The sequence below is a fragment of the Oryctolagus cuniculus genome, chromosome 12 (genome assembly GCF_051225735.1).
Source record: "Oryctolagus cuniculus isolate XC-2025 breed Fujian yellow rabbit chromosome 12, ASM5122573v1, whole genome shotgun sequence".
In the NCBI taxonomy this organism is placed as follows: domain Eukaryota; kingdom Metazoa; phylum Chordata; class Mammalia; order Lagomorpha; family Leporidae; genus Oryctolagus; species Oryctolagus cuniculus.
The window spans coordinates 82,339,519-82,350,740 of NC_142878.1; the positions used below are offsets into that span (position 1 = coordinate 82,339,519).

General features: G+C 50.0%; 1 protein-coding gene across 1 annotated transcript in view; it reads right to left on the minus strand.

Moving 5' to 3' along the window:
- Positions 1-10,416, minus strand: part of MYO1E (myosin IE) — a 226,268-nt gene extending 215,852 nt beyond the window's left edge. Inside the window, exon 1 of the mRNA XM_008268949.5 lies at positions 9,671-10,416. Within this exon, the coding sequence (XP_008267171.2) occupies positions 9,671-9,673 (3 nt within the window). The 5' untranslated portion in view covers positions 9,674-10,416. The remainder of the gene's footprint in view (positions 1-9,670) is intronic.
- Positions 10,417-11,222: the final 806 nt, after the last annotated feature.

Consider the following 11,222-nt stretch of genomic DNA (forward strand, 5'->3'; position numbering starts at 1 on the left):
TCTCTCTTTCTCTCTCTATTTATATATATATATATGTGTGTGTGTGTGTGTGTGTATTCCCCCTCTCTCTGTAACTCTGCCGTTCAAATAAATAAAATAAATCCTAAACAAACAAAAAACATCTATGTAATATGGAGATGTGTAAGGATGAAATGCTCTGGGGCTGGTGTCAAGCCACAGTGCCCACCCTGGGTTAGTGGATATTTGAGTCCTGTACTTAAAACTAAAGGATTCCTACTAAATTCACATCTTACTGTGGAACCCACAGATAGCAGAGTCTATGAGTCACAGAATATGGGATTGACCCAGGGTTACCTATGATCACCATCTTAATGGCCAACAGACGTGATTTTCAGTGAAGCGAAAAAGTGTTCTTGTCTGTGTGAGGAATGCCTTTCTCCAAATGGACAGTTCAGCACTGCTTAAAAAGGCAGAATTAGGCAGCAAGAAGTGGTGTCCCCACCCTGCAAGGCTTGAGTTCTCCCCTTTAGTACAACATGCCATCCAGACCAGTCTGGTTGGGTACAAGGCATCACTCTCTCTAAGTTTGCACTGAAGTTAAAATGTTAGCTGTTTTCACAGGGCTCCTTTTAATAGACAAATAATTATTTTTCTTCTTGTGAGCTTCACTTTTACCGTTTTTTCAACAAAACTAGCAATTGTAAAATCAGATGGACTGTTCATCAATACAGAGGATCTGCAGTGCTAAGTACATGGGCTTTGGGAGAAGAGCAGTGTATATATCAGAATCGGTGACCGAGCCCCGGCGTTGGCTTTTCCCACACCGACTCTGGGCCAAGTGACTTGCTTTGGTCAATGGGATAATAGTAAGCATGATGCAAGCAATGGTTTAAAAAATGCTTGTAGGTTGGAGCTTGCACTCTCTTGCTGGTCTTAGGAATTCTGTGGTGTGACCACTAATATGTAAACAAGCCAGGCCTGTTGTGACAAAAGCTACATAGCAAAGTCACCGCCATTGCTCCAGCTGAAATGGGGCCAACTCCCAGACATGTGAGTGAGGCCATTCTAGATCATCAGTTCCTAGCCAAGCCACCAGCTAACCACAGACATTAGGTGAGCCAGCCCCAACCGGAACTGCCCAGCCAGTGTACAAAGTCATGAGAAAAAATTGCCATCAAGATTGGGAATGATGGGTTACGCCAAAAAGTATAGACACAACAGAGCAAGTTAAGATGGCTGAGATGTATCGAAAATCCTGGGACACATACCCTAATGGTTCTTTATACAACACTCAGTGGGACTTACTGTTGATATAATCGTAAGTCAACTGTCATTAAAATAACTTGACATAAATCTAAACAGACCATATCCCCTAATATTCATCTTAAGACAGTGTTTGCAACAATTCCTGGGAATGACAACATATGGGCTTCAGGGGTCTATGAACTCATTAAAATTATAGGAAGAACTGTGTTCGCAGGTATTTTTTTTCCTAAGTGGAAAAAAATGTTAAAACGATAGAGAATAACAAAGAACTATCCATGTACATATTGTCTAGAATCAATGATACTATTTGTCATTACCATATTTGCTGTGGCTTCCTTTTTACACATAAAGCAAATAAAACCTCACCGACCCCCGCCAGGAGTCCAGAGGGCACAGGAGCCCAGAGCCCAGCATGCAGGATGCACGTGTAACACACACTGCTGAACAAAAGAACGAGCCACAGGGAGCCTGGCGACTGGCAGCCATGTCAAGTCCTAGCAAAATGCTAATCAGCTGCTGCTGACTCCTTGGGGACCCAGGGCCTCCTCAGTCCTTATCCAAATACAGAAATAACCAGAACTTTTAATTCGCACTACCAAGGTTGCAATTTCGTACTTCTAAGGTTGCAATTCCAGAGGAAAGAGAACAGCACTCAAAACTTGATGGGCAGGGATAGGACAGGAACCAAGGAAGAAGACAGGCTATGTATGCCAAGGATGGAAAATAAAAAAGGCTTCAAGGGAGTTGGTATTGAGGCGTCATGGCAGCATAGTGGGTAAAGTTGCTGATTGTGTCACCAGCATCCCATATGGACACCAGTTTGAGTCCAGCTACTCCACTTCCAATCCAGCTCCCTGCTAATGGCCTGGGAAAAGCAACCGAGGTTAGCCATTGTACTTAGGCCCCTGCTACCTATGTGGGAGGTGAAAGACGCTCCTGGTTCTGGTTTCAGGCTTCAGCCTGGCCCATCTAGATGTTGCTGCCATCTGGGGAGTGAACCAACAGATGGAAGTTCTCTGTCTCTCCTTCTCTGACTTTCAAAAATAAATAAATAAATCTTAAAGCCGGGGGGAGGGGGTTTGAAGGAAGTGATGTTACCGGAAGTAAAGGGGACTCATGAAGACGGGGCTGTACCAGTACACTACAGCCGGTGAAGGGACACGGAGGCAAAGGTGTCAGAGTGAGAAGTGTTAAATACCACCCGCCCCACCCTGAGCCATTGAAGACCCCCAAACTCCAGCTCTGTGGAGACTGGCAGGCCAAGGTGTGGTGGATGGCCTCCTTCCACGGGAGCAAGAAGACATGTGGAGGGCACATCTACAAGGGGAAGAAGTGAACCCTGGCCATGAGGCAGTGCAGAAGGAGGGCAGCCTGGGCCTGCCCATCTTCCGCTTCCACATCAAGTGCACCTGCTGCCTGGAACACAGGACTCTCTAGGCAGTAGTCCCTGGAAACCCAGACTGCACCACAGAGCACTGAGTCACGCAGCACTTCCAGGCCAAGAAGCTCCCAGATGAGGAGGAGATGAGGGCTCAGGAGGTGGAGGATGAAGAGCTTAACGCCATGAAGCCATTGGAGAACTGGAGCAAGGGCAGCAAGCGGAGGAAGAGGCCCTAGTGAGCCTACCGGGGCTCAAGAACCTGAGTGAACTTGGAGGCCATGCTGCACCATCTGTCAATCAAGGCGGGCAGAGAGGAGGAGTGGGAGACAGTGGCCTTCATGGAAGAAGCTAGAAAACCAACTGCTGGAAGACTAAGCTTCAAAGGACAATGCTGCTCCCCCTATCCGACCCTACCCTGCTTGGCCCTCCTGTCCAGCCCCGAGGCCATCTTGAACAGGGCCCCAGGGGCCAAGAGGAAGGTGAAGAGCTGAGTGTGAAGGGATGGCGGCAGGTGCCAGCTGTCAGGCCTGATCATGGTAAAGACAACAGACCTGGATGGCAGCACGGGGCAAGGTCAGGTGGTTCCTACCCCAGGAGGCACAAACAGCAGCAAAGTCCTGGGCCCCGGGACGACCAGCGTCTCACCCTGAGCCAGCTGTGTGACTTCTCAGACAAGACAGTGGGAGTAACTGAGCCCCATCCAAATCCTTCCCCCTGTCGAGAGCCACAAGTCCAGCTTCATTCTCATGACAGGCCGAGGCCTTGGCACTGACCAGAGCCACGTGGGAAAAGCACGAGCATCCTTCAAGGCCTGCGGGGCCAGTGAGGGCGCCAGCTCAGGGCCGTGGCTTCTCTCCTGTGCCCTCACCAGCTCTGCAGCACCTCAGGGACCCCAACAGTGCCCACCTGCATTGTGTAAGGGCTGTGACAGTCTGGAGGGAGCACCTCTCAGCTCAGATGGCGGAGAGCACCGAAGGCCCTCTCTGGAACATCCTTGAGACCCTGGCAGTATCTGGGACATGTGGGCACCCAGCCCTAGTAGACAGCTTTGGGCCTGGACCTAGGAGTGTGGACTGTGTATCCTAAGCCTACCCAGCTGCTCCAATTCCACACATATGAGGTTGAACACCTTTGTGGAGAAGGTTTTTGTATAGTTATGACTTGGGTACCCAACTATATTGGATTATAATACCTCCATCAGAATATTATACATATGCTTATTAAGGGGAAGGAGTTCTGGAACAAGTGGAAAATACACAGCCTGGATGATATATTTGCTCAATTTACAACTATATAAAAACAAAGTGGGTTTGCATACATTGGAAGGAAACCCAAAGACAAAAATAACTATCATGCTAGAGTATAATGGCCCTACAGGTAACTTCTTCTAAATTTGTTTTTCACAGCCATGAATCAAAAATAAATAATAGTCTCCCATATCCTAGCAGGATTATGAAGGGTCCCAGGAGGAAAACTACTGGGTCGTGTCTAGACACTTGAGGAAGCAGGCTCTAATCCATCACCATTTAGTGGGAAGAGCCTTATTAGACGGAGATCAGAAAATGTGAACTCTGCCATCCGATAGCCACAAGACCTGGGTGATTATTTAACCTCTTTAGACTTCTCTATTGAGTCAAAAACAAGGGCATAGGATAGAATTGTGAAGCTTTCTGTTGGTATTCTACAATGCAGCATATGATTATAAAGGTGCATGAATGAATTTTAAGCAAACACATCGCAGCTCTGGACAGCCAGGAGGGTTTGGACCGCATCAGGGCACAACTTGCTGGACATAGGGTTGTATATCTTCAGTGAGGCTAATTTTTGCCCTTTTGAGGCAGTGTAACTTCCAGAAACAACTGAAAGGAACCTGGTACAAAGTCTGGTGAGTTTGATGAGTGACCAGGCTGGGCACTAGTGCTTTAGGCCATAAAGGAGCTCATAAACAATTATTCCTAAGTGCACTGAACAAGGGTAATGACATTGTTCTGATGATAGCAACTCAAGGAAAAACCAAGTCTGATCCCACGTACAGTGTAAGCTTTATGGCTTGTGAAAGTCAATATTATTATCTTAGGGACAACTCTTACAGTTCTGCTTCTCTCAAGTGTGGCTGTCAAAAAGATATGTAAAAAAATATTTTGCTAGGATGCCCAAAACCCTTTATCTCTGCCAACATAAACTCTGAAGTTGAGATTCAAAACATATTTGTTTACCACTATTACAGAATGTGCTTACAAGGCTGAGATGTTTATTTTTAATTCCTTTGGCATTTAACTTTTAGCCCCTTATTTTCTCTATAAATATCAAGTCCAAGCAAGGTAATAAAAAACATAAATATTAAAAATCCAGTCAGAAACTTATTTTTAATCACATAATGGTAAAAGCACACATTGTTGCATCTTTGTTAAAAAAAAAAAAAAAAACAACAGTAGATGATTCAAACTTGGAAAAGCCTGAGTGTACATAATTCCTATAATAGCCCACCACAAAGCTCCTAATATCTTGCACGTGTACTCAGGTTTCAAATATTTCTGCTTTCAAAGCTGATGAAAAGAGCTTTCATAAGTTCTTATCAAGATATGCAAAGTACTACATGTGCTTTCTTTCACTGAGGCTCACAGGAGCCCAGGACAGGAGCAAACAGTCATATTCCAAGTCATAACAGTGCTCGATGCTGCTCACTGTCTAGCCCTAAGGGATAACTCCTCAAACAGACTCGCATTCATGAGATGCAACTGTGAAGGGAGTACCGTGCAATAGTCCATGGTGCAACACTCGGAGCCAGGGCATTTTCTCCCTGGAGGAGGGGACTGAGGCTAAGACCGAGTTCAGTCTGCAGCCTCACCGCTCATGGCGCCATCTCCAGTGGTATTCACATAGCTGCAAGGAGTAGTGGCTACATGCAGATGTTCCCTAGTTCAATACTTTAGAGAACCCGTGGGCCAAAATCACCAGGCAATGACCTCTCTCTGGGAAGACACGGTGGGAAGGTGTGGATGTGTCGGCAACCATCTAACTTCATTCCTGGGGATGCGGCTGAAATGGAGGGAGTCCTGCGGCTGAGTGAATGGGAGGAAGCTCTGTGGCGGCGAGGGCGCCACAGTAAGATTCGCAATAACAGCTGCACACAGAGGGGTGTGTGTGTGTGTCTGTGTGTGTGTGGCCCCTCAGGGATGATGAGAACACTTCTAAGATAATGTGAGATCTGGCATGAAAATCTGTATATCCAGTTTCTACTGAAAAATAAGATACTTTGGTAATATGGTGGATGTGACCATGGCCTCGGTGCGAGGCGTGGCGCCTCTTCACACGGAGCATGTGTGCTTTATTCACTCGGCCCCATCAAACCATACTCTGGCCTCCACAGGCATTCCAGTCACCGCTGGTGAAGCCATTGCTCCCAGCAAACAGTGCAGGAGGTGGCTTTTGGCTTCTGCAACTATCTGCTTCCCACATCCCTTTCCATCTGCTCCTACTGGGCTTCTCCCCAAAAAGAACGCAGCCCTGGACTGACCCAAGTACTGCCCACTAGCAGGGCCCACCCACACCTGCCCTGATTCTTCCATCCGGGACTGCTGATCTTTCTCTAATCCCCTGCCTCCAGAATTTCTGTGCTTTTTCCATTCCTTTCCAGTTCTGTTGGGTTGCATGATGTTGTTTTGGCCAGGAATCTTCTTGCAATCTAATAAACTAGTCATTGGGAAGGAACAAGACTACCTTCCCCAAAAGCAAACTGGAAATAATTCCAGACCTTCTAAATATATGCCATGCCTTTAGCAAAGGAACTTACCTACTTAACAGTCAGCTCTCCATCAGATTTCTAAGTTCTCAAGTCTATTCCTGTGTATATTTATGTGCAACATTTGCAATTCACTCAAGTAAGGAAAAGGAAACATATCTTGTGCATTTTCTGAAGTAATGGCCAATTCAGATTTATTCAAATATTTCTTATTTCTTTAAGATTTATTTATTTGAGAGGCAGAGAGAGAGGTCTTCCATCCATGGTTCATGCCCCAAAATGGCTGCAACAGCCAGGGCTGGGCCAGGCCAAAGCCAGGAGCCAGGAACTCCATCCAGGTCTCCCACATGGGTGGCATCATCTGCTGCTTTTACAGGTGTTAGCAGGAAGCTGGATCAGAAGTGGAGGAGCTGGGACCTGAACTGAAACTCAAATGTGGAATGAGGGCATCCCAAGTCGGGGTTTAACCCACTGCACCACTATACCTGCCCCTATTCAAGTATGTTTGCATATTTAATTCACGTATGAATCATAATTTCTGGACCCACGGTATATAGCAGAGCTACTGGCATGGGTTTCAGTCCATCAGACAGTCCAAACTGGCCATGGTCACAAAAGCAGAACTTCTTTGCAGATTCTGATAAAGCCAGATTCTACAAAAGAAACCTCAAATTACTATTCATGAATGTCATAGGAGATCTTTGTACACTGCTAAAAAATATTCACTAAATTCTGAAGATATACAGAAAAAAATGTGTTTTACTTCTTCATCTCCTAAAGAAATGATGCAACTAACTTCTGCCTGGTGGTATGGTTGTTTTCCCAAGATGGACAAGTGTCCCAAAGTTCAGCTTTCAGGAGGAAGGTATGAGGTGAACTACGAGCTGTGTTTGGTGTTCGTGAGTCAGAAAATGACAGCCTTCCTGTGAGTCACAACTGAAAAAGCCTTGGGAAGGCCTTGGGCACAGGTGAAGAGCCTTGCTAATGTGTTACTAGGCTTTCCAAAAGACGCCCTCCTGCTGCAGGCATGCGTGCACACGCGCGTGCGCGCACACACACACAACAGGTGCTCTTCCTGCCGCTCTGCCAAGGGCCTTTGGTGCTAATTCTCAGCCACACCCCCTGACAATAATGTCCCTTCCCTTCCTGTTCCAAGCAGGAACAGGGATGCCACTGGGCAGGCCCAGACAGAGGTAGAAGGAAGCCTCATTGGGCCTGACAGATTCTGTCACGAACATTAACTATTATAACTGGGGTCTCAGTTATTTTAAACGCTGCTGCCCTGTTCTAAGGCAGTGTCACACATCTAACAAACAGACTCCACTGTTTCAAGCCAGGGAAGAAATGATTCATTCACTTTTGGGCAAATCACTCTGGATCCAGTAGCCCTATCAGTGGAAACTCTCCCATTTCAGGACCGCCCAGCTGGTTCAACTTTTCTGTCAGGGAGTTGTGGCCTCAGCCACCGTATCTGATGCACAGATAGTCCCTTGGCAGCCCACAACACACCCATTTCTGCTGAGGGCAGGTGGCCCAGCGACAGGTGATCACACCCTGTCCTCTCTCTACCTTTGCACACGCCTCCTCAGCATCCACCTGACCAACCGTCTACTGCGCTAGAAGCGGAGCCAAACCCAGAATGGAGTTTCTGAGGTTCCCCCGCAACCCATAAGCCAGAAAAATAAAAAATGAGCTTCTGGAGGGAAAGTTAATTTTCTCAAGGCACCACTTAGGGAGTTAAATTCAGTAAGATCCTTGAAGCTCATGACATAAGCACATTGATTTTTCTTTTCTTTTTTTTTTTTTTAGAAATATTGAACCATGGAAAATAATTACAGCGATTCTAAAGTTGCAGGGCTATCAGCCTGCTTAAACTCGAGGGGCCTGATGCCCCACGACTAGGTAGCTCCACCCAGACCCAAACACCCTTAAATGGTTTTCTTTAGGGGCGCCCTAATAATGTGCAGCAGATGGGCTTGTGAAGTCTTGAAACTGCAAAAGGAAATGCACTCACAGATCAACTCTCTCTCTTAGATTGGGGCCAAGATGACCCAATTTTGGACTAGGTACAAAGAAAAAGTGTTGGTCAAGGGTGCCTTTTAAAGGTTTCTCTTTTGGCTTTTAATCATCCTTTTGCACCAGCAGGGTCAAGCGTTGCCCTGGTGAGCTGCGTGGATCCCTCAGGATTCAGATTTTTAAAACGAGCGCTCTGCTCTGACTTAGCAAACTCACGTTCACGGGCATCAAACAACAGCAGAGCAGAAGAGGACCAGTTCACCCACCTAATCAGGATCGTCAGAAATGTCAGAAACGAAGCAAGTGCGGGACCGCCTGGAAGCGGCACTTTTTTATTTCTGGTGGATTGCCCATCTCCCCCAGAGACCTTGCTTTTTGTGCCTCGGACAGAAAAGTGCACCACACCAACACCCAACGCACCAACACCCGGGGGAGGTGGCGAGAGTTACCCGGCGGCAAGGGAGGGCAAAGCTTAGAAAAAGTCACCGGCGAGGCGGCGAAAGCAGCAGCCAATGCCACAGACGCCCGAACGCCAAGGAGGACAGAATAATCCCGTTCCGGACTCGAGAGGGCTCCTCCCGGTGCGAGCCGCTCACCACACCCCCGGACGTTCCCGGCCACCTCGCACTTGGGACGGGGTGGGGTCCCCCCACTACCCGACGTGCTTACTCGGCCGCCCGCGCCCCCCACGGATCCCAAGGCCCGCGTGGCTCCTGGCTGCGCCCGGGTCACTTTCTCTCTCAGCAGCCTGGCCACCGCCAGGTGATCGCGCTACCTGGCGCCCCCGCCCGCCTTTGTGCGGCCGCGCCGCTCCCTCGCCCAGGCCGGCCGGGGCCGCCCCCGCCGCCGGGCCGGTGCCAGGCGGGACAGCTGCGGGCGCAGCCGGGCCGCCCCCGCCGGGGAGGCAGCCCGCGACGGTGCCCGCCGCCGGGAGGGGACGCGAACTTCGCGGCGGCCGGCCAGGACCCCACCTTCCCGGCAGGCAGGAGGGGATCCGTGCCTCTGCAACCAGATGTGCCCACGCTCGGGCTGCCGACGGCTGGCAGCCATAGCAAAGCCGGCCACAGAAAAGTTGCGCGACGCAGAAAGCGACTTGAAGGAAAAGTTTTCCTTGGCCCCTCGCTTTCACTCCCGGGTTTCGGAAAGCAGCAGCAGACAGACAGAGAGTCCGCGACGTGCCGGCTCCCGCGTCCACCTTCTCCGCCCGGGGCCCGGGCAGCGCGCCCAAGGTGGGTGCCGCGCTCCGGGGCTTTCTGCCCCGTGCCAGAGCCGGGCGCCCCGGGGACGCAGCGCGGTCAACTCACCATGGTGACTCGCGTCGCGGTTGCGCCTCCGCCGGTTCGGGTGCCCGGGAGCTTGAGGCTGGAACGCAGGCTCCTGGGCGAACTTCAAAAGTTGGTTCCCGTCGCCAAAACCAGGCTCCCGACACCCAAGCACTCACAGGAGCCAATGGGAACCTAGCGGGGACTGCATCCAGGCGGGATCGGCGGCGCTAGGTGAGGGCGAGACGGGGGCGCCCTAGCAGGCGGGGCGCATACTGCGGAGAGGGCTGGGGTCCCCTGGGACCCGGCGGCGGCCGCTCGCCTGACGGAGTCGGTTGCGCTCGGCGCGGCTGCCCAGCTGCCCGGCCTCGCTCCTCTTTCTTCCAGCACTTAATCCGTACTCCTCAGGCTGAGGCTCGGCTCGGGCCGGGCGATCTGTCCATAAATGGAGAATTCAGCCCAGACCCGGCCAATCAGGCTTTGTTTTGGCCGCGTCACTCCTCAGGGAACCGGCGGTAGCCAACGAGCGTGCGGCTGCTGCGGTTTCCAAGGCCCTCTGGATCCTGTAGTCCGCCGGCCGCGCCAGCCTCCCAGGAACGCTGCGGACCCGGCTCGCTCCTGGTGGCAAGCCCGGGACTGTTGGAAAGGAAACCCTCTGTGAAAAAGAAGCAAACCCCTCTTATTCCTTTTTAAGTTTCTTTCTTGTTTAAAAAAAAAAATTGTCTTTTTTTGAAAGTTACAGTTAGCGTCCGAGCTGAAGTGGCGTGATTGTCCTAGACTTTTTTTTTCAAGAAGGAAATATTTTATCAACATAAAGGATCAGACTCATGGCAGCAGCCCAAAGGAAATCCTTTTTCTTTCCTACGTCTGGGTTGTGAGGAAAGTCAAAAATAATCACCCCCGCCCTCACCCCGCCTTGTACCTGAAATTCCTCGGAACACAAAGGAAGGCGTTTTGGGGGGAGAAGTTGCCCACGCACCTAGCAGAGGGACCAGGAGGAGATAGGTGGGAAGAAACCGTACCCAACCTCCAGGAATGCGTATCTGCTCAAAGCAATCAGGGCTGCCCGAGTGCGTTATTCCGGAGTGTCAGGTTACAGGAAACCAGGTGGGCCAGGAGAAGGTGGGGGTGGGGACAGAGCAGAACCCCTGAAATAATGGTAGGGAGGGAGAGTTCACTACCTGGGGGGCTGAGGAGGGAGACCCGATGGATCACCACTAGGCTGCCCTGAAATCTGTGGAAGATAAGATTTGAAAACTCCAGGGCATAGAAAAAACGAGGGAGCAAATGATGACTTAACGATGGTTTATTTAATCCCTTGTAGTCCTCGGCCTGACGACAGGATGGCAGACTTGGCAGGGTGTTAAACATCATCATGCCTAGAAAGTTGGGAGGGCAGGGCAGGGCAGGGCAGCCCGTGCAGAAAAATGTCACTCAGCCTTCAGCAGGGTGAAGCGCAGCAACGGACAAACCCTGCTAACATTGGAGGGAAAGGAGCCAGGCGCAAAGCACCGCCTGCCGTGTAATTACGTTCGTGTGCAGTGGAGAGTAGGGCAGTATGTGTAGACAAAAAGTAGATTAGTGGTTTTCCAGG